This window comes from Melanotaenia boesemani, chromosome 14 (assembly GCF_017639745.1).
Source record: "Melanotaenia boesemani isolate fMelBoe1 chromosome 14, fMelBoe1.pri, whole genome shotgun sequence".
NCBI lineage: Eukaryota > Metazoa > Chordata > Actinopteri > Atheriniformes > Melanotaeniidae > Melanotaenia > Melanotaenia boesemani.
Genome location: NC_055695.1, coordinates 13,386,081 through 13,410,419, shown reverse-complemented (window position 1 = coordinate 13,410,419; position 24,339 = coordinate 13,386,081). Strand labels below are relative to the sequence as shown.

Genomic DNA, 24,339 nt, shown 5'->3' with positions numbered 1-24,339 from the left:
CTTCTCAAAGGCTTTTAAGAAGAAACAGAGGAAACCTGCTTTGACAGCACTCCGATGCAAATGTCACCCAGCTTGTCTTTGATAGATTATTCAGAGAGGAGGAGGGAGTGAGGTGACATTATTTGTGGGTTTGTGATAATGTATCAGCAAGCACTGCTATGACTTGACAAGGAGCAGAGACTGAAGGATGGATGAAAATAAAAGGAGGAAAGGATGGTATGAGCAAGTTGTGTTCAAAGATGCGGCAGCAATTGGGAAATTGCTTTCAGCCTACGGGATCGATGCAGTTCATTTGGCGCAGTGAGAAATGACAGCTGATTATTCAGCCAATCCCCTGAGCGTGTCTGTGTTACCCCACTTCTCTGGAAAAAACAGATCTACCCATCCACCAAGAAAAGGGGAGGGGGGCTAAAAAAAAATGACAGATATAGAAGCAGTGAACAGAGAAGGCAGTAATCTGTTTTAGAGTAAGACTAGAAGAGCAAGAAAAGAAGATCAAGGATGAGGGAAAGATTTCACGAAAAGAAAAATTAAACCTCTGCAGCGGGCATAAGTACAGTCTAGCTGAACGTTCTTTGAAGACAGGGGATGACGATTGTCAATATAAAGATGGCCCTGTTTGGATTTAAATGCTGACCTCTGCCTGTTCATGTGCCTTAACTTACCAGATTCTTGCGGGTTTCTGGGACAGCGCTGACATCCACTGGCTCCCTCTCAATGGCATTGATGAAGCGAGCTTCTGCTACAGCAATGGCACAGATAACATGGACCCACCTGATGACAAAGCCAGGAAGAGAAGGCAACTTGAAAACATGAGCAAAAAAAAAAAAAAAAAAAGGACAGAAAAAGAGTAACTACTTTGGTTTTATTAGAGAATCATGTACAAGCAAAAGCCCAAGCACTAACCTGTTATCTGTGGTAGTTTTCAAAGCTCCCCCACGTAAGTTACAGAGACAGCATTCCTAAAGAGAGATTATCCATAAAATGAAGATTAAGTTTTTCTGGATGTTAACTTGGATTTAGCATGCATTCCTATAAATGTAGGTTGGTACTTGTCCATATAGACTGCATTAACAGATGCTCACTAAATTCTGCAATGTTAAAGTCTCAGTTAAAGCAACCACTTACCACTGTCCAGGCTCCTGCTGCACACCTGGAGCACATCCAGGAGTCACTAACAGAGTCGGGCTTTACACCATAACAGCCTGTGAAAGAAGAGATATAATTCACATTTGTAGACGTGCACTGTGTTAATATTCAGTCAGATCTGCATGGCAACAAGGCTTCCATCTCTATTTACCCGTATGATTTAAAGACCAATCCTGTCTGTTAGCCTTTTGTTTTGTTTTTTCGCAACAAACACACAATCTTCCCTTCACTATCTCTTATTTCAGCTTCTCAATCCAGAGGCCAGTAGGTTTACGCAACACCTGAGCAAGTCTGAATACTCTTTCAGTCCCATTTCCACTCCAGAACCATGTGGAGCAGAGACATGGGATGAAGACCTGGCATTTTTTGACAGGAACTCTTTCTGTTTGAAGCCCTCTTATCAATAGTAGTGCTGTTTCGGCAGCTGAACTCAGCTCATTCCTGGATGACTAATGAACAGGCTTTGAAGGTGCACTCCAGCTTTAGGGATAATAAGAACCCAGGAGGGTTGATGTGTGTGTTATGTACTACGGATGTGTCCACATGTCCGTGGTGTGATTTATGTGTTTGTGTTTAAACGGGCCTAAGACATCTATCCGAGCAGATATTTCCAAAAATGTAGCTGCTGTTAATGTATGCATACAAGACAATTTGTTTATTCACAACACTAAACAAACTTGAAGATATTTAGTCTTAAAAGCTTCTCTTTGGAGTTTGAAATATGAAGCAATGCAGAGATCTCTCATTCACACATTCATGATAACAAGCGGCCTGCTTGCTTACACTCTACTTCTAAAAGTCAACTACTTTCTTTTAGAATTCGGTGAAGCGAGGAAAATGGTGTAAATAAGGGCTGGCAAGGGTTTATGGTTAACTGCTTTCAGAAGGAACTTTGCTTAACTCCAACAGCTTCTTCACTTGATACGAGGAGAGTAAGACAAGGAAGCCTCACTGACTGCGGCAAAGGGGGAAATGAGAAACACACTGATATACCCAGTGGTGTCTGTTTGTAAAATGACTGAGACCAAGACTCTGTGTTTTCATTTAAATGTTGCACAACAGAATAAATAAATAAAATAGTAGTAATAATAAAAAAAATAAAAACTTTTTTTTGCCCTCTAAAGAGAGCCTGTATGATCACATTTGCACATTGCTAATCTATAAACCATTAGCTATGAATGTTAATTACACAATTGAGTCCTAAATATGTCTTAATAGTTGCATCTATTCTTCTGTAAATGTAAAAATTTGATCATTCAGATAAAATAAGATTTTCTGTACATTCATAACTAGTACAGATGATTATTAAGTAAACTATATGTAAAGCTGGGCTTAACTTACTGGGTTTTGCACTGGGGGTAAACAATAAAAATAACGGATTAGATTTATATTTTATGATTTCACATTGTATCCATTTTTGATTCCCTCCTCATTCATACTTGGTGATGGTAAGCTACATGTGCAGACACAGCTGCCCTGGGACGAACTGACAGAAACGTGGAAGCCAATGGCCTCGCCGACCACCGCCAAACTTTCATACACATGTTAGCGATGTTGACACTGGAGGCAAGGAGGGTGAGTGTCTTGCCCAAGGACACAATAACAGATGACTGTGGTTAGTGGGATTCGAACCGTCAACCTTCTGGTCATTGGATGGCCTGCTCTACCACCTGAGTGCAAACAAACAATTGTGGCCATTAGCTAGGTTTCCAAAAGGTGAAAGAAAAAAAAAAACTTCCACTAATTTGCAGAAAAGTTCACATGCTAGCTTGAGGTGGTTTCTGCCTGTTTAGATGAAGATGTACTGAAGGGGACACAGAAACAGCTTTACCATGCCTGACCTGGCAAAAAGTATATAATACACCATTTCTTATCTGAGTCAGCAAACAATCAAACCACATCAATTTGTGGCATCTTCACAGATAATTTATATCCTGATCATGAGATTAAAGAATTCCCTGAAGAAGAGCCCTCTGCATTTTCTTCTTGTGGATGTCCACTGCAACTGTTTATTTTTCCTTCCTCAAGGTTTGTTTCTGGTGAGCTACTTATTCAACTGAATTAAAACCATGACTAATGAAGCTGAGACTGTCAGCTTCTGGTGACATGAAGTGGATTACATTATTCAGTTCCAAACAGATCATTTCCAAAGACTGCTTCAGATATGCTTCACTAGTGAATAAAACCCAACTATCATCTTTCTTTCTGTTGTGACAACTTACTTGCATGAACCTGCATAAAGCAAGACGGACACCGAATCAGAAGACTGGTTCCATCCTCTCCGATGTGGTAGTTGGTAGGCGGTGGCTCTGTGCTTCCTGCACCAACGCTGAAGCACATCTCTGGGACAAGTGGACGAGTCGCACTGCCATGACGGGGCAGAGAGGCATCGGGGGTATCATTTACAATGGAGGCATCTTTCTGTGATTGGAAGGGTCATGGAAAGAAAAGAGCCTTTAAATGGTAGAAACATGAGTTTAACATACCTAGCATTACTACACCACCGATGTGTGAATCTGCAGCAGTGTGCATGTACCTTTGTGTATGGACAGAAAAGGGAACAGACAGCACAGTGTGGTTGGAGTGCAGCCACTGCAGCATTAAAGGACTTTTCTGCCACAAAGTTGGGGGAGTGATTCTGCCACAGGTGCTCCTGTTTCTTCATGTCGCTGTCCAGCGGCATTGGAGAGGACAGCTCTGAGGACAAAACGGAAAATATGACTGGCTGCTGCAGGTGTGTAAACAGATACTAACAACATGTAGTAATTCATACCTTTTGTAGATGTGACAATATTCATTTCTGGTAATAATTTTTATCTTTTAAATGCCTACAAACCATTTTCAGAAGAGCCCTTGAAAAATAATAATAGTGTATGAAGACAACAACAAAGCCCGATATAATTAGCTGTTTAACAAAATATCACAAAATAATTTGCTGCTCTGGGTCAAGATAAATTTTGCTTTGAAGCTGTCAAGCTACTGATCCACGCCGTTTGTTAAATTCGGACAGAAGTAGGAGGATTCTTTAACTTGTGTTTCCCTCCCCCATCCACCCTTCTGAAGGACAAGAGTCAGATCCTTGGCTGCCAGCCTTAAGTGACTTTGAAAGCAGGTAATTGGAAGTCATGATCCCCAGATCAATAAATGTCAGTCAGAAAATAAAAAACAAAAACAGACAGAAGGTATGGGGGGGGGGTCTTGGTTTCATTGTCCCTAAAGGGCGATTTAAGTTTAAAAGCTTGTTTTTCTTTCAGCAGATCAGTAATCAAAAAGTCTTTTCCTTATTTCAAGTGTTGTGATGGAAATATCTAACTGAAATTAATAACTGATATTTCTTTCAGCTTAACTTCTTTCATGGCAATTATGTTGTCCTCTGTCCTTTCAAACAGTTTAGAAAGGAAACTGAAAAAGGGTTCATTAAATGTGCAGTGACATAAAAAGCTCATACCTTTGTCACTGGTTGGGTCTTGCTTGACAATGGACAGTGGTGTCCGCATGGGTGGCTTGCTGAGCGGGTGTCGGCGACTCTTCTTCACCTCTGTTGGCATTTTCATCTTGGGGTAGCTCGTCTAATAAAGCAGAGTTATTTCATATTGTCTTGAAGTTTCACTGAACATATTTTAACTTTATAAAATCCATCTCAACAAAAAAATTCTCCAATCAGCATACTTTTTTATTTTTTTAAGTTTAAAATAATTTTTAAGAACTTTGAGGATTAATCTATTGACTTTCAGTTACCTGGGTGGTAGTCACATCCATTTTGCTGTTAGCCGGGATGTCCCTGTGTCTCGGAAACTCAGCGTCGAAATGACCGACCATTTTATTCTTTGAATTTTTCATGTTAGCTGAAGTAAACTGTTGAAATGCTTCTTCAAATCCAGACATGATAGCTGGGATAGTAGAGATCCTCTTTTGCTTTTTGATTTTCTTTTTGTCAGCATCATCCATTAAGTTCTGTGGTTTGGTTTCTGGTTCTTGTTGTGGAAAAGAGTCCCAAAAAATAAATAAATAAAAAAGAGAAAAGAGAGGGAAAAGTCAGGAGATTAGTGACAACTGGTACACTGCTTGGGGTATTGCAAACAAAGACTATGGAATCTGCAGATAACATTTGTCTTGGTTCTGATTACACATTCTGAATGATGCACATAAACAACATGTAGTCTTTTTGTTGTCGTCATATCCTCCTCACCCTCTGTGACTGAAGAGTCTGCTGCTTTAGCAGCAGCCTCAGCAGCCTCCTGCTCCTCGCGTTCCATGGCCTCCAGTGTCATCATGGCCTCTCTAGCTAAACGCTCCTCCCTCTCTTGTCTGCGCTGAGCCTCACGTTCCTCCACCTGCCGCTGATAATCAGCAGCATTCAGCTCAATTCCTTCCTCCGCCAGCACCTTTACCTCCTCCAGCTTTAGACGACGAATCTGCTTCATCTTTTGCATTGCCCTGGGATCGTGCAAAAAGCAACTAAGTTAAGTCTTTCAAATGACATCCAACACTGATCCTTAGTTTTTAGTTCTGTATACTACAAACACAGGAGATGCCATTATGTTAACTGCATTTATGTTAACAGCTGAGTTTATTGGGGAACTACCTGTCAACATCTTATGCATCAGAACATAAGTGCATGCAGTTTATGTCTCACCTTCGCAAGAGGCTTTCTCTGAAGGTGACTCTATGCTCCCTCCAGCGCTCTAGCTCAGGACTGCTCAGCACTGTGGGCTTCAGGTGGTCCAACACCGTAATGTCTTTTCCCTGCTTCCATAGCTCGTAGCGATCAGGTTGCAGTCGGCGGACAAACACGTCCATTGAGATCTTGACCATGTCCTTTCGGCACGAACACTGGACAAAAACATGAAGAGAGGGACAACTCTGTGTTAAAGCAGAGAACAGCTGCAGGGTAAGGAAGATCAACATTTTGCAGTTACAAACTGGGCCTGTGAAACAGTTTCACATCAAACTGCATTCAGATTTTTAGAGCCTAATCCCCATGTCTTCTGTCTACGAATGAAATGTCTTACTATGTATAATAACGATAAAGCTGATTCTGTTCGCTGGCTACCACAGATGGCACTTTTCAAGCTACACTTCACACTTCTACACTTTTTTTTGACACATATCTCAGTGCAGTCAGGGATCAAAAGAGGAGGCAACCCTGTGTGACAAACTGCTAAACAATGCCACTGGCAGCAGAAAAGAGGACAGTGAAGAACAACAAGGAGAGAGCAGCAAAACAGCAGGAATCACACTTCACAAAGAAATGTCTCTCAAATGTTAATATTATGTATTTATACAGATAATTTGTCAAGTTTCTGAATTAATAAATCCTTGTGTTCAGATGTCTGTTAAGCACAATCAACACAACTCTCCTTTTAATGTGCATCAAGACATTTTTGCCTCATCCTCAATATGTCAATAACCAAGCTACATTTACAAAGGACTGATAATCATCTTTAATTATATTTATATTATATCTATATAATATAAATATATTTATTATATAGAGTGAGGTGGAAGAAGGTTAAAAGGATAACAAGAGTAGAAAGAAAGTAACTGGGAATCAAATATCTGCATAGTAAATCTCTGACACTGTCATCTATCTGGGTTACATGAACCCAGCTGGAAAAACACAAATGCAGTGAGAGTGGCAGCTAAATCCGATGACCAGTCACTTCCAAATGACTCCAAAAACCTTAACAGTGACGTTACACATTGATGAATCATTCTGCTGACTAAAGAAGGGATATTCTTTATAATGTAACCACGGCACAGGATATAAGCAAGTGGAAAAATAGCAGGTGCAACACGACTTAGTCTGGGAATAAAGGAAACAAAATGAGGGAGAAAAAAAAATTACCAACCAAAAAATAGGTAGGAGCCAGGGAGAGACGGGAATGTTTTCTTTTCTGCATTGCTTGTTGTATTACATTCTGGCCCTATCGTCCTTTGAGCTGTACTCAGAGCCTTATGTTCAATTATGGGAAACACAACAGCTCGAACCACAACAGCAAAACAATATCCTGCCTACATCTCATCTTGGCACCACTTGACAGGCGGAAACATTAAAATATGGTGTTGGGTGGAAGGTGTTGGAGCAGGGAGTAGGAGGGCAGAGAGGGGCAAGTAAGCATGAGTACAGTAGACTGGAACCATCATGAAACCTTCAGAGGAGAGCACCTGTCAAAATATACCATTTTTATTAATAAAAGTCCTTATTCTTTTGAATCTATGAAAACCTCTTAACTGCAGCCATCCCTATGGTCCAAGACATGCTATACTGTGTCCATATATAAAAACTTTATTAGAAGAAACACATTTGAAGATGCCAAATCTTTTAACTTAGGACAGTGAGCCAGGAAGTATACTCATAACAGAGTCTGCACTGACACTAAGATAGGTTGTGTCATTTTTTAACAAGTATATGATGCTAATCTCAGGTGTAATAATTAATGAGGACTGCAGGAGTGCATGCTATTTTGTTGTCAAACATGCACAAAAGCAAACATTTCTCCAATTGGAATGCAGCCCTGAATAGAGCTGTTTTAACAATCTTTGTAATAAAGATAAATAATTGCAGTACTGAGGTAATTATACATTCTCAAAGTGCAACTCTACTCATTCTAAAGCCACTTTTCTATTTTTTAACCTGTAGCAGGAAAACTTTATGAACCCTTGAACACAATGAAAGTGCAAATATTAACAACACAACCAGGTTCATGACCCAACCGTCCTGTACCACAAAGGAGAGAAAACTTATAATATCTAAACTTAAAATAATGATAATGATCCTAAGAACAAGGAATCATTTCAGAGGCCATCACAGATTGTTAAGACACAAAATGCTGATTATTTTACACTTGGAGATGAGAAACGTAGATATATTATTTAGTAAGTGTAGTTACATGTTTGATTTTTGTTGCATCAAGTTCTCTTTGTTTTTTTAGGCTATATTTCATCCATGATCTCAGAAGTATGTGATTATCACAATGCGTGACCAGAAGTTTCTGCTTTACTTTCATTTCAACTAACACTGCCTCATTATGATGCATCTCCCTTTTAATAGCATTGTATACAGGCACAGTGTGTTTAACATACTTGAATGATGAATTTACAAGATGCTACAGTTATAATATCAGGCTTTTATTGGAGTTGAGTTCAACTGGCAGTGTTTCAAACAACCACAAATTATGCTTTTAAAAAATTTTGTATAAAGATGCAGAAATACGTAGTTTAAAGCTTATGCAGTGTACATGCAGAAGGCAATCTACATCCAACCACATATTCTGGGTGTATAAGCCTGGTTTCGACAGCCTTGATTTTTCATTTTCCAAATTTCAGTTGGACAGACATTCATATGCATTTTTTTTTCTAGTGAAATGTAAACTTACTGCTCAATGTTAACAATGCACTTGGCATTATAAGCCCTGCCTCCACACTGGAGGATGGAAAGACGTGAACGGCAAATACAAGTTGCAATTCTATATGACTAATTTCCTGATTAATAATGTATTATGACTAAATAATAAAAATAAGGAGCAAATATATTGAAACCAAGTCTGAAAGAGCATGATTATGTCCAGGTTAAGTGATTTTTTTTTTTTTTTTTAAATTTTACATTGATACCCATCAGTCTGGCATGTTATTGCTATGCCAGCTGCAGAAGATTAATTGTTTATTCAAAATGTTCAGATTTATGGCACACTGCATTATTTGCAGTGTGCCATAGGCCTGTTGTGGGCTAGTTAAAATCTCATGAGGACCAACTGTGTAAATGTGTTCATGCTTCTATTCACCTGACTAACACTGAAACCATTATGAATAAAATCACAGGTTTCTAATGTGACATGAATGTTTGCATTCTATCTTTGTTGTATTAGCTGAGAAATTCTCATAAACACAGGAACAATTATGCTTCTCTGTTAAATAACCAACAACTTAAATAACACATTTTTTAACCGATTACCATGAACTTACTGTAAGGTGGACATGAAGTATTGTAAGAATCTGCAAGTCAGCAAACATAAACAGAACTATGGAGCGAGGCATCTACAGTTGACTATCGAGGAGAAAAAGTGCTGTGATTTAAACTGAGAGCAGGGAGGATGATTTCAGCTCTTCTCCCAGACAGAAAAATCACCCTGAAATCCTAAAGGAGCAGCGGCAAACACTGACTGAGCACCAAATGAACAGAGAGAGGCTTTCACTGAGAATTCAGCAGACTCAGAAGACAAACTGTTTACTCTCTGCAGCATAATGGTGTGGCAGCCATAACTGCAATAAGCTGGAGGATCCGTTTTTCCACCTTCAGTTCTTCAGAGGGCTCAATACTCTATGCTGTCTAGCAAACAGTGTAGAATTTGTAAACCATTGTAGCTACTTGTGCAAAACTTTTTTTATTCCATGTGCAAGTTATCTGCTTGTTTATGTCATACGTACAATTTTTAATAAGGATGACAGGGCTTAGACAATTTTTGTTCAATCTGCATAGAACTGTGTGATGGACTATGTACAAGCCGCTGAACCTGTGAATTACAACATACATTTCAGTTGGTTTGGTTCCTTATACAACAGAAGTAAATGAATACGCGACACGTTAAAAAAAATAGAGTGCTGACAACAGGGCTACTTTAAACGCAGGTGTGTATTTGGCTGGTAAGTCAGACAGACTGGTCAGCACTTGAGGAGCATGCATTCAATAAGACCGGGAAAAAAGGCATGGTCAAGCTCCCCGTCTCACCTCCCCACTATAGTGTACTGGCAGCCCCAAAACGGTGACAAATTCAATACTGAGCCCCATCGTTCACTGTCCTGTTTGGTGCTGACAGAAAAGAGCTTGGTAGGCGGGAAAAGGAGAAGAGACAGCCAAATGAGCTAATGGATGACTGTTTGAGCCAAAACAGACACAAAAAAAAAGATGAGGGAGTTAAGAGGAAGCCTGAGAGAAAATGAGAGGCTTGATTGTTGCCAAGCAAATGGTTGGTTTGGGTGAGCTATTTAGAAATAACGCATCATGAATTGCTAAAAAGAAACAAAAATAGCTAAGAAAAAGGGTAACTGAAGCATGGGTATAGTTCTTGAGGGCTATTCAGTGAGAAGACATTTTAGTATTTTAAACCTGGATCTGAAGGCTAATTTGTATTTAATAAAATTACTTTTTATCAGGGAAAAATTATGAATGTATCAAGGCTTACTGAATTGGTAAGATTACTTCTCAGCACGATTTTCTGTAAAATCATCCAGCTCTTTTAACAGCAGAATCTCTGAACAGTGTCGCTAAAACAGAGTGAAAATGCTTCTATGAAACATAAAGATAAAGAACGCTGGACACTATAGATATGTAGGTATACGTTAGTAGTGCAAAAATGAGCACTCATCTTTATCAAACTGAAACAAAGTGTTCTGGAGATGCTCCCCCAAGGATCAGAGCCTGGACTACGGGTTCTTAAATTACATGTGGCCACATGGGTAAAATAGGAAGGCTAAAAATGAGCAAGAGTGAGAAGAGAGGGAGATGTACTTCTGCAGACTGGCACCTCATAAATCTGACATGCAGCCAAGTAGAGAGGAAAGCAGGGAGAATTGGACACACACACACACATAAATGCAATGAGAAAGAGAGGGACAAGGAGTGCAGAGAAAATATAGTAGAATATACAGAATAAAGGGGGGTTCTTCGAGAGGACACTGCATTTGTGCTTCTTTCAACAACAAACCCATGCCTTGATAATGTCATGCTTAAAAGCCCACAAGCAAAGAGGCAGTTTGCGTCAGTGTGAGGATGCAAGGGTACAGTTAGTGTTGGTAACAGATGGTGTGCAACAGAGATGTAGAAACTACTCTTATATTTTGATATGATCTACTACTTCATCCCTTAAGAGAAGCAAACAGAGCAGGAAAACTGCAGAGCTGCTTCTGAATCACATGGGAGGAAATTTTATTTGAGGTCTCCATTTGTCTGCAGAGTATTTTTATGATGATTAAGATAAGTAGCGGCTAAAAGTCGTACTAACACAGACATATATCAATTCCTGTTTCACATGTCACATATTTATAATCTTCAATGTTTACTATTAATAAAGTCTTAGCTTTTCCGGAAACAGTTGTACTACAGCTTCCCAAACCGACACACTTACCACTACTCCAAAAGATTTCAAGTCAACAAAAATAAACATTTCACAATATTGCTAACATAACTGCTAAAACTGTTAACACAAGGTCAGACGTTCATGTGTGTTATTCTCTGTGCAGCAAGTTTGAAATAACCTGCTGATCTGAATTTTCTTACCAGGGCCGCATTCTTGCCATAGTCCACCCAGCGAAGAGTGGCAAAGTTTGTGGACTCGGCGCAGTTGAAGCCGTGGTTGAAACCAGCGTGGTAGCCATAAGGAAAAGTGACCATAAACTCTCCTTCATTCTGAGTTATCTGTGCATATACAGATGAGAAAAGAAAGGTTAAAAATGTCAGAATATTAACAGATTCTTGACTTTTTATGCACAATCCTATTTTTTGCCTGAGTGCTGAAATTATTAATGGTGTAGGCATGGCTTCAATCCATTTAGACAATTTCGTGCAGGTATGACTCATGACGTTCTGATTTCAGGAAGTGCAAAACACTCTCTTATTACTGATGAGTCACAGAAAGACAACACTGCCATTAAGGTTTGAAAGATAAACAAGGACTTCAGCTCCAGACAACCAACTTCTTCCTAAACTTTTCTGACTTTAACGTGACTGCTGCTTCCAGTGTTGCACGTCTTCCTGTAAGCTCAGTGTTTTTCTGAGAATGTTTAAGAAAGTGAGGACAAGCACATTCTCTGTTTGCCTGTTGCACCCAAAACGTAAGCCCAATGTATATGACTGTGGATCTCAACATATTTGTGAAGCCTTCGATCAAGAGATGCAGCAAGCCAGACGAAGAGACAGGCATGAAGAGAAAAAAAAAGGAGGTAGGGGCTGAAAGCAGGAGATAAACTTCCTCAACATATCCAACGTTTCTCTTCACAGAGGCAGAAAAATTTTTATTTTTACACACGAAACAGTAAAAGATACTGAAGATGTTTAACAAGTAACATGTTCACTGTGATAATGACGTCCTGGAGGGAAGGGGATGATACAGGTTGGGTGAGGGGAGGGGGCCTTTTTGATGGTTGTGGGAAACTTTAGATGCCTTTTTTTTTTATCTCCTTCAACCTTTCCATTACATTTTTGGCACTGTGGAGGACTGAACAGCGAGTTGAACAGAACAAAATACAGAAAGGTGAAAAGATGCCAATTAATTTCCTGTGACAGACACACGAGATTTTCTTTATTCACAACAAGCCCACCTCTTCTGCAATTTAAAACAACCCCACGTAGAACAGCAGGTAAAAATACATGATTTCCCTTCTTCGGTATTCAGATATCAGTCTTGTCATCGTGGTCATCACTGTGGCTACTGAGGCTGAAGATGAATGGATGAAGATAAACGAATAATGCCATATCAATTTATTTATGTGACTTCATCTAATGTAACTCTCATGACTGATTATGTAATGGAAGAAAAAAGAAAGAGAAAGAGCTTTAACTTATACATATATTGACTGTGTTGATGGTGTATGCATGGATGATTTGCCACTCACCCTGTCAAAGGGAATGCTGTATTTCTTTAGGATAGAAGGAGAAATCAGTGTCATCTTGTGGCGAAGAAAGGCGTCACAGCCTTGGGAACTGCCGGGGAAGAAGCCTGCAGGGGATGACAGTGTGCACAAGTTAACAAGAGCATGTAACCACCTAGAAACCCAGATTGTGCTGTAATGGCATAAACAATAAACTACAGCTTGTGAGTGTCCATTAGAAATAAAAGGATGCTGGTAATGCATACATAGATTGTATAGGACAAAAAAAAACCTGATTTCATATTTAGGCTTCAGATCATCAGACATCTTTACAAGTATTGAAGAAGTTTGATTATTTTTAATCGTTATATAGATTTCTAAGCATCCTTTATATATTTTAAATGTATTTTAGACACCCATCATCGAGAAGCTCTCTGTAGCTGAAACATAGCCGTGTTTATCACATTACTGTTAATCCCAGAACAAGCAAAAAGGAAATCTGGTTTCCCTTTGACACAGAAATAAATTAATTTACTGCCTTGAGTGTGATATAATCACATTATCACAGTGCCTGTAAATGCACTGATTGTGTGCCTCCAGGTTAGATTTCAGGGTAAATTTGATGGACTTCACTATGAAATGAAGGAACGTGGCAGCATTAAAATGAAACTGGATGCTGTCACCTCAGAAAGCTATGATCTCATTCAGCGCAAGAGAAAATCTTTGCCTCAAGACTTGCTTTATTTAAAACACACTATTAATTTTAAAAGATTAACACTAAGCAACACTGAAAGACAGAGGATAATATTGTACACTCATTTGGTTCTTGCAATACAATTAATCTTGAATCCTGGTTGTTAGAGCTTTCAAACTGTATTGTGCAAATGCACCAACAAAGTCCTGTCTAGCTGCCTTAAATTACCAAAATTGCATTATTTTTTTTTTTTAAAACAAAAACGGAATTCTTTAACCCATTAAGGCACGACTTATGAAAAAATCTACCATTTATTACCATGTGATATATTAAAAATATTATGTGGTTTTCAGCTTCTGGGTATCTATTAGGGGACAGAAGACAAGTATCAGATTGTGATTTTGAGCAAAGTTTATACCATAAATTGAAGCAAAATGTCTCAGAAACTGTATGTAATAAATATGTCACGTCGGGCTCTTATGGGTTTAAAAGGCACAGACAGCTTTGAGATCATTATACATGTGACTTTTTAACTTTTAAAGCCACAACTTGCTTGCTTAAACAAAAGCTCACTTATCTCATACAGCCTCTGCATAATAAAAAACATACAAACAAAACAAAAATTCACCATCACACATCCTCCCACTCTTTACTATCTGTATCTACTAGTCCCTTTTGGGAAGGGGGGCATCTAAGCCTCCATCCTGTTAAACTTCAATGTGACTGACAGTATAATTGGCACCTATTTCATCATTTATTTTCACTGCTTTGTTTCAACCTCTGTTCCACCCTACAAAGCCAAAGAGGGAGAGAGGGAGCCTACACTCTCATTGCATGCCTGCTTGTTGGAGCTGATAAAGGTGAATAATGCGCCGACAGAGAACGGGTATTAATCCTTATTAAAATGCAGCTGGCTCTCTGAGCTCTCCACGGGGTAATATTAACTTAAACGGCTTCATTCTGTCCTTTCTGAGTTTGAGAATTAACTTGCTGTCTTAAACCCTACACCCTCTGCTTCCATCTCGTCCACCCTTCAACAAAAGTCTAAAGATATTAGTGAAATAATGCAGTTATAGCTGCCACTGTGTCAAATATTTGAAAAGAAATTTTCAAGTAACAACAGCATTGTACCAGTCCAAATTGGCATTCCTGTTACACTCATAGCTGTCACTTTAGGACCTCAACAGGTGGCCGTGTGTGCCGACTAAGGCTTTGATAGGTCAGTGGGTGCTTGTTAAATGCTGCTGGTACTGCTTCACCCTTCAACTGCCAGCTGCTTCGATAAGAAAAGGGAAAGGCTGCAGTCTAATTGAAAGAGTAATGCTGGAGTTGACATTGAATATGTATTTTATAATATGTTGGCTTGATTTACCCAAATCTAACCCAATCAAGCAAGTCTTCAATAAAGCAAAACAAGGAAATATCAGAAAGAGAGATTGAATGTGGTGTTAAAATAAAAAAAAATGCACGTTTCTATAAATTTTTTTGTCTAATGTCCACATGCTTCTTTTTTTTAGTTTTTGGAAAATACTTTCATGGGTGAGCCATGTTTTTCCTTCCATGTTTATGCATGGACTGGTCAATCAGGTTTTTTTTTTTTTTGCAATGTCAGACTGGACTGTGTGCCACTATCTCCGTAAGCAATCTGTGTCGAGCTTCCCTTGGTTTACATGATGACGAGTGCCAACCTTGGAAACAGGACCTTTTGCATGTTTACACATCAATAAGAACTGCTACATACATGCAACAGTCCAACAACACAGAACCAAACAACGTCGCTTGCTTTGGACCAGACTCGGATTGATGGGACAGCTTAGAATGATGCGGTTTTTGGTGAAAAATGATTTTCTTTTTTGTTTTTTGCATGCCAGGCCACTTTAACGTGTCTATTACATATGCAAGTCCCTTTAGTATGAATGGATGGTATATGGTAGTAGACTAATTTGTTCTGAGCCTTTTTCTTTTGTTTGTTTGTTTTTTTTTTTTTTTATAATGTGCCTTGGATGGGGCAACTCTTTATCTCTATCTTTTACTTTATTCTGAGTAACATGCAAAACTAAAGCTAATACCTACTGTTCAATATAGGGATAAAGAGGAGGTGAGGAGGGGTGTTTGAATAGAAACAGGGGGAATGAAATGAGGCTTATTTTGTCCCCAAAAAGCAAAACAGAATGGCTATAAGATCTGGGCTGTGTCCGAATGTCCACCCTACTCCCTAACCCCTCGTTCACTACATATGGCTGCACTATATAGCACACTACATAGTGGACTCATTCTCTTGGCATTTCGGACACGAAGCTGCCTCTTTTTTCCTCCCCGCAAACCAAGCGACTATCAGCCGTCAACACGGCAACCACAACGTGTGCCAAGATGTCATTCCAAATCCAGTCCAAAGTTGTGTGTAAATATTTTCCCTTTTATTCCTTATGTTGTATTTTGTTCTTTGTTTGTTTGCTGTTGTTTGCCGCTTGATTTTTTTCACTTCTTTGCGCCATGTTGAGCTTCTGCCCGCAATGCATTGTGGTCTATATTGGCACATCTAGTGACCATCGATGCTCACTACTTTTCAAGATGCATTCTGGGTAAATTTTGAGTGCACAACTTTTTTCTCTCAATTCGGACACATTGACAAAATGGCATGACCCCTATATAGGGCACTACGTAGGGAATAGGGTGCACATTCGGACACAGCCCTGGACTCGACTTGCACTCGCACTCAAAAGATTTGACACTAAACTCAGACTCGTGATTTGAGACTCGAGAACAATCTTTTTTTTTTTCCTTTCTTCATGATCTTCTTTCTGTCCGATCTCTTGTCTGCTGTCATTTCTTCAGACATAACACTGACATAACATCACAGACATGCACACAATATTCGAGCAATCAGTTAAAACATTGGCAGCACCAAAGAACACAACTGTTGCTGCAGCGCCATTGTCAGTTTTGGGTATTAAAAACTTAATAAAAAGGGACCGGTATAAGGGCAGCAAACTGGAACGTCTGTGGTATGAAAGTCTAGGACGTTGGATCCCACACACCCACCTTCATCCACCTTAAAACACACCTGGAGAGGTTAGTCACTGTAATATAAAATCTAATGTTAGCACCGATGTTAGCAACGACATTAGAGCAACAGCAGCATAAATGTTAGCTTGTTACTACCTTAGTACAAAACTAATATTGACTCCAGATTGGCTGAAAAACCAGGGACAGAGCCAAAAAACCAGAGAGGCACAGGAAATTTTAGAAAAAAAGATCTCTTGCAACAAAAAACATAACTTCTAAAGATGATAGTTCTGGGCCCATAAAAGAAGTCAACAAAACAAACTTCAACATAGGAAATTAAAACAATAACTAACCTCAAAAACTGACACACGAGGGAAACCATATACTGGCTGATCAGGCCATTTTGACACAAAAGGGGAAAAATAAAATAACTATCTAAGCAAACCACAACAAAGACTTAACTAATTAGTACAAATCTAAAGAGTAACATATCCAACACTGAAGACAGATGCTCTGCCAACTGAACTATCCAGCCTCTCTCATACAACAGAGGGCCAGCACAAATGATATGACAGCATGGTGCTGTGCACTCTGTGAATATGTTACATAAGCAGCATTTATATTATCTTAAAGAGTCTGCATAACAGTCTTTTACACTTAATGCACACTACTCAGAACAGCAAAAGCAAGGAAGCAGCTAAACATATCCAACAACAACAAAAGAACAACTAATGGTTATCAACAGAAAGCAGGTCCTTACCTTGTGCCAGCCTCTCCAGCCTCTTGCCATGTTCAGGTGGGATAGTGTACCTGCAGAGAAAGACGGAAAATGTGATCAGTTTGGTATATTACCAAGAGAACAAGAGGAACAGAAACTTGATTTCATAAGTGAAAAGCAAACTGTAGTAAACAGTATTCTGCCACCTAATTAGTTTAAATTTCTATCATTCATATTGCTCCTCCACAAATGTTGTCCATGAAAAGAAATAATGATATTCATGTATAATCAGGAGTGTAAGTTTATTGTTAGCTAGCTATGTTCTATGTCTGCAGAGCTCTTTTGCTGGTTATCTAAGGCAAAAGAGAGGGAAAAAGTGGAAGGCAAAAAACATCCCAAGGATAAAATTCATACCTTACGTAAGGATATTAATTAAACATTAAAACTGACACAACTCTGTCAATCTCTATAAGGTGTGCTAAATGAATCTACACCTGAGATACATAAAATAACTTGTGTTCTGAAGGAGAGTAGAAAGAATAAGAAGGGGGGGGTGTGATGGAACAGATAAAATAGTCGGTGAAGGACAGGAACAGGTGAAATCACTGTTTTGGGAGTGCTGGGTCATTTCTCAGCCCTTGGCACTTAGCAGTTTAAGAAATTAAATTGTCCGTGACTAATCCCTTACTATCCCTCTCTAAAAGTTCTTTTACTCATGTACTCATTTTCAATTTTCTTATTCATATCAGAGGGATGGCATCATTACCTTTGCTCACACTGCTTTGAACAACAGTATCTTCATTTTAATGCTTTATTTTTAAAGTGAAAAACCTGTACAAATATGCCAACACCCACACTTTGTGTGTTTCACCATGATTTAATATCTTTTCATCTTCTACCTCATTACTGTACAAACACAAAACCCAGTGGCTTTGGTTCTCTGTTGCTGCAGAGTTAGGTATTACCATATCAAGTGTGTTTATGCTGGTATAACAGGAGGTAGGCACTGTAAAGTATGAAGCATTTCCCCAAATGTCAGATGCTGCATTTAGAAAGCAAATTTATTTGTATACCTGAGTGGGAGGGAGTCAGCAAGCTCAACTCTAATCTGTTCATTTGTGAAGATATTACATACTCTTTATAACTGCAATTATTTCCTGTGGGTTGTATAATCCTCCAGAGACCTAAGGCAATGAAGTATGGGTGGAAAAACCCTACAACTCTCCTTTCTTGCTGAGCAACATGGGTGCTTGAAACAAACTAAGAAATAAAGTAAGAAAAGAAGAAAGGCAGGGATGGTGAGAGGCAACAACTGTTAATGAAAGAAAAGAAAAATGAGAAGGACATAGAGAGAGAGAGATAAAAAAAAATAAACAGAACAAAAGTAAAATACAACGTCTATCTCAGCAAGACTTGCCAAAGACATGGAGCCATACTGCCACCTGTAGACAAAAACTTAGACCTTCACATGGTCAAAGTCATCTCAGTGTATTATCACTTTTATATGAGCATTCAACAATCATCAAGGGCTTGTGAACAACAATATGATCAATAAACACCAAAGGTTCATTATCAAAATCAGGTAATAAATGTAATCAGCAGACAACTAAATAAAATTCTGACTAAACAAAATGTAGTGAATTTAAATAGTCATCCCAAGAGTTTTACCTGATCACTATAGGGTAAATTCATTAAATTTACACATTGTCTCCCCCCAAATCTGTACACAAAGAACACACTGCGAATGTATGTTTTTCACTCTTATGCATAATGGCTGAGGCAAAAATTAATCAGGTTATACGATCAGAGTAATTGTCCTGTGGCTGTAAGACAAAAACAATAAAAAAGTAATAACTTCTGACTGCTGGCAGGTCCCATTATCCTTCAGAGATAACTGAGAACTTTGCATTTATTCAAATCAAACCTGACCTTGGGTTATGATTTTTCATTATCTACCTCACACTGCATGTGCCCAGCAGGCGTTCTCTAGTGCCAATATGACCACATAAAGCCCTCAGACTTTGTCTCTTCATAGGCGTGACTCTACCTCGTTTACCCTTTCACATTGTGGTTTCACCAAACAAGTCGTTCAAACAGCCCTGCAACACTGGTTTTCTATTGCACACCAAGTCTTTCAGGTGTTATCTGCAAAGCTGCAACAAGAGCTTTTTTTAATGTAATATTGTTTGTTGTACATGCAAATCACTTCTATGCAAACATTTGTGTCCAATATTTTAATGGCAATGCAGCTCAAAACATAATTCCTGCATTTAGCGGATACTGCACTCATTGTGACATAATTCCTCAAGTCATGTTGGGACCATCCCATAGATCTGTTCGATAAATCTTTTAACATGGGGGTCTTAAGTCGGCTGTCTTCATATCCATGTTCTTCAGAAGTAAATACATTTTCTACTACGTTTTATCATTTCTTTAAAAGGTTATGCAGCTAGTTTGCATTGTCCGAGTTTTCTGTCTAAATGTGCAAATTCAAAATGCTGCACAAGGAAAGTCTCAGACAAACCCTGCTTACAAGCTACAAACTAAATAAGATGAACCGTTCAGCATGTAGCTTTCTGCACTCTCCTTCTTCCAATGACCATGGTTACCATGGCAGCAACACACTTCACTTTAGCAGCAGAGAGAAACTTAAAACTGCACATATGAAATTAATACTTAAAACTTTAATCACCTTAAAACTTTTACACCTTTCTGATGAGAATGATTTGAACATGATGGGATAAGAGTTATCACAGCATGGACAATGTTTAACACAAAATTACAATATATTTGTGGCACCCATACTTAACTTTGTTTCATTAAAAATATGCTGTAATACGATATTTTCTGATGAACCCATAACTGATGAGAAAGTGGATAACATACATTTCAGATCGGATGTTATTTTCCTGCTTCCTAGACATCAAATCTGTAATATATTGATATTAGGGTGCACATTTTTTTTTTTAGCTCCAATACTTCCAAATCCAAAATGTTTTTTTTTTTGTAAAACACAGTAACAACTGTGGGAGATTTTAACCTGAGAAAACAATGATAGCCAGAAAATGCACTTTTAGTAACAAAATACATTAATTTAAAGCTAAGATCATCCCAGCCAGTCTCCGAGCAGCAGTACCAATACATCTAATGTGGATCTTTAGCTCTTCACTTCTCTCCTCTGAGACACTTCAAACGAGAATGGTTCAAACCTATTGGACTACAGAGAGGGTGGTGAATGGACGGATTTATCATAAGTCCTTTCTTCCCAGCAAAATGCGGCTGGGCTTCATTTAAAAAATATCCATTTCTATTCTCTTATGCTAGCCTTTTCCTACTATTCCCCTTACATGCTCAGAGGCTAATCTTTCATCTGACAGCAGAAGTACTGTTGTGTGTTGGGATAAAGAGGTGACTGAGAGGCTTTCAGCATTGAAAAGAAAGAAGAAAGAATGATGGAGGGATGTAGACAGGAAGAAAGTGACTGGCAGCCATGGATGTGATCTCTACACATTCACTAGTGTGTATAAGGAGGAGTAGTAGTTATAGTGGGTGACTTTGATGGGAGCAGAGTTGCTGGGGGAATACACTTAATTTCACAAACGATTGCACCATGAGAGGAGAGGAACAGAAAGACAAAGAGAGCATGTATGTGTGTTTTATAGGAGCATGCTCTGTTTAACAGCCTGTAATTACCCTATCACCTGCTAGTATAAAAGGTAAAAAATTATTAAGTTTCAAAAAATAAAAATATGGCAAGGAGAGACAAATGTTAAAAAAATTAAGACAAAGAGAACTTAAGAGCAATAAAACCTAAAATGGCAAATTGTACAAGAATGATAAAAACTTATATAGTGAGTGTCATACACTACCGTTCAAAAGTTTGGGGTCACTTCCCTATTGAATCCCATGGCAAAGTGACCCCAAACTTTTGAACGGTAGTGTATGTACATGTCCATTAAAGTCATTATAACAGACTTTTTACACTAGGAAACTAATACGCCCTTAATACTTGCTGTGCAACTAAACAGTTGTGCTTTGACTGTTTTTTGACAATATTCTAAGTCTTCCAAGCTAATACATTCATCATTCCCCACTACAGCAAACATAAACCTTATAGGCCCTAAAAAACACCTAAAAAGACATACCCAAAGTAAAAGAAGAATTGCTCTGTAATAAGGTTAATATGCATGTTCTTTGTATCTACGGATATCTACGGACATACAAGAACCTAAGCAAATATATTCCCAGTGTAAAAAAATGGTGTCTGTTACTAAGCCTGAGTAAATGGCAATAAAATAAGGGAAAAAATGTGACATTTGTGACACAAATGTCTTTGAAAAAAGTTCAATCATTACTACACATTAATGTTTGAACTAATATACAGTCTTGTTTTGTAGACATTATGATCTAAACTTTAAGTACCAGTTAAAAAAATCATCACTGTCCTGCTTTATTTATTTTTAAATAGTAGGTGATCATCTCTGTTATTTTTTCCACCTCACTTAAAAGACCAATCGAGCTTTAAAGGTAACCAAAATCTCTTAATGGGTAACAGCACTGCAAAAGACACTTGCATTTGTCACCTCAATTTTTATGTTGTCTTTTTACTCTAGTTCTATTAACAGCTAAATGTCTCCCATGAAATAATTAAAGGAAAAAAAGCCAAGACCATGCAAATAACACTATATTAAAAAGCTACAAAAGCCCTTTTTTCCCCATGTTTTTTCTATCCTAGTTCAGTGTTTCAGCCTAGTAACGCTACTGGACCCAAGATGGGCACTGAAAGAAAAAGATAAAAATAACCAGTGCAGCAAATGCAGACATTTAGCTCATTTAGTGAACTGTTCTTTGTGATCAGTTTTCTCTCAATGCAGAGTTTGCTGTGGCATGTAGGTGCAATTAATGTTAGTGACTGGATGAACAACATTGCTTAGCACCATGTAAGGATTTCCATGTCTTTCTACATATATAAGTATAGTTCACACAATCTCTTAAGAGACTGCTTGGTACTTCAAAACATTGCTGATTTTGTTCTAGAAATGTTTCTGTGTAGCTTGATGAATGTCATTTTCATCCACAGATGTGCTCATACTTTGACGCTAAGTTCTATCAAAGCATGCCTGCTCTTGGTGAGCAGCGTGGAAACAAAATCAATGATTCTAATGAGATCACATCACAGAGAAGGAGGGCTCTAACACACACAGATCCTACAGCACACCGGGAGGTAGACAGGAAGGGGGAAAGCATACTGTGAAGAAAAAGAAGACAGGTGAGAGGCAAATATAGAAGAAAGGCTTGGAAACAAACACACACACACACACACACACACCCAGTTATAAAACTATAATTCAGAAAGCTGGATTGGCTCTGCACCCCCCCTCCCCTGGGGAGCCTGAGATGGAAAACAACATGGAGGGAAAGACAAGATGGGGAAAAAAACAAACAAAAAAAAAAACCACACACACACACAAACACACACACAGGAAAAAAAAAATCAATCAAAAGACAATGAAGGTTAAGGGAAAAAAAGTGATTTTCCTCAAGAACCAGGTGCTTCCAGTTATGTGTAACATAAAGGACAGAGGCAAATGTAAAGATGATGCTAACAACAGAAAGCATAAAGCAAAATGTCAACTTAAATCCCTAACACTTCTTATTGATATGATGTAACCAGCCAAACGCTTATAAACACAGCCTAACACAGAGAAGAAAAGTCAATTAAAGAGCACATTAAGATAAAAATGGAATAAAAATAAAATAAGATTGGAAGCAATTCTTACACATATGCAATGGAAAGTCAGACTGTGCAATGAGAAAACCGTCACTGTGGTGAGTTTAACTGTGTCAGGTTCTGGGGAAGTACAGTTTGAAGACACTTCTCTCTGCTTTCAGATAAAGATTATTCCTGAGGAGAAATACGTATCACTGCTGCACAATCTACATTACATGTGTGGGGTGATACTGTCCTTTAAACACAGAATATTAAAAAAAAAAATACATATATAGATGTAATGTAACATATGTATATATCATAGGACAATGACCAAAAAAATAAATAAATTGCCACATTGACTGGAGTCCCTGAAAGGAGTGCTCATGTGTTCATGTCTCTGTATTAAAGACTAATCTGCTTCTTTACACGTCTCTGTTGCTTTTCCAGCTTTGATTTCTAAAACCTTTGCACTGCTAGGATAAACCGTCAAACTAGATTTTGCTTTCTGCTGCTACAGCTGTCATTAACATGAGCGTACTGCCTTTTTTTTTTCTTTTGAATAAACATCTGGAAGAAGAAAAAGGAAAATGTTGGGTCATTCTGAGAAAAGATATTTTCTAATAATCCCATCATAGGAGGGGATTATGTCAATCTTTCATTTTTTTAAACAAGTGACAGCCCTAAGGCCACTCTGATTGTGTGTGTGTGTGTGTATTTTCAAAAAGAAAACTATAACTGACCAGGATTTGGGCTGCCCAAAATGCAGATAGTTGATGCTGTAGAGGTCCATGTCCTCAGTGTGCCATGCAAAGGTGGTCTTCCACATGCCAAAATACAGGTAAGGAGTATTGACACCCTCAATGACAATACCACACTCCTGCTCCACCATATCCAGTAGTGTGTTGAGCCGGCCAATGTTCCACTCTTGAATGTCCTGGAAAAAATACCATGCATTCTCATGATAAATCTGCACAGAAATGCCACTTGAAGCCTTTTTGAGGCAGATCACAGACCACCAGATGGTGCTGGAATTAGCTACATCAGCACATGCTCTTTGATTATTGATCTGGTTGTCTTTATATCACATTTCTCATTTTTATATAAAATTGGGAGATGCGTTTGATTGGTGCTGTATAATAAAGAAGCGTTAAGAGTGTTAACCCTCACCTCATCATAGATAGAGCCACTAACATCAGCACCATAAATAGGTGACACAAATGTCAGGTTCTTCCAGTACTTTCGCTCAAGGTCATCAAAGTCTTTGTGGCGCGGGGTGCAGTACCTAAAGACAAAACAGGAACAGTGACAATTAAAACGTGTTTAAAAAAAAAAAAACAAAAAAAAAAAAAAGCACGTCAGCTAAACCCTCAAACATCCAAAAGCATGAACTACACAAATGTTTGACTTCTCAATCAATAGGAAGTTTTTTTAACTTCTACTTGTATTGGATGGATCCAACAAACTGTCAAATTG

At 38.4% G+C, this 24,339-nt stretch overlaps 1 protein-coding gene across 3 annotated transcripts in view; it reads right to left on the bottom strand.

Moving 5' to 3' along the window:
• Positions 1-24,339, bottom strand: part of kdm4b (lysine (K)-specific demethylase 4B) — a 40,810-nt gene that overhangs the window by 10,847 nt on the left and 5,624 nt on the right. Inside the window, exons 4-17 of one of the 3 annotated variants that reach the window (XM_042006139.1) lie at positions 24,034-24,148; positions 23,607-23,800; positions 17,196-17,245; positions 12,760-12,863; positions 11,426-11,563; positions 5,786-5,982; positions 5,339-5,586; positions 4,888-5,123; positions 4,598-4,718; positions 3,686-3,846; positions 3,372-3,570; positions 1,129-1,205; positions 907-962; positions 666-774 (exon numbers count right to left, since the gene is read on the bottom strand). In XM_042006139.1, coding sequence (XP_041862073.1) covers positions 666-774; positions 907-962; positions 1,129-1,205; positions 3,372-3,570; positions 3,686-3,846; positions 4,598-4,718; positions 4,888-5,123; positions 5,339-5,586; positions 5,786-5,982; positions 11,426-11,563; positions 12,760-12,863; positions 17,196-17,245; positions 23,607-23,800; positions 24,034-24,148 — 2,005 coding nt within the window. The other 2 variants (XM_042006140.1, XM_042006141.1) reach the window with 2 other exon arrangements.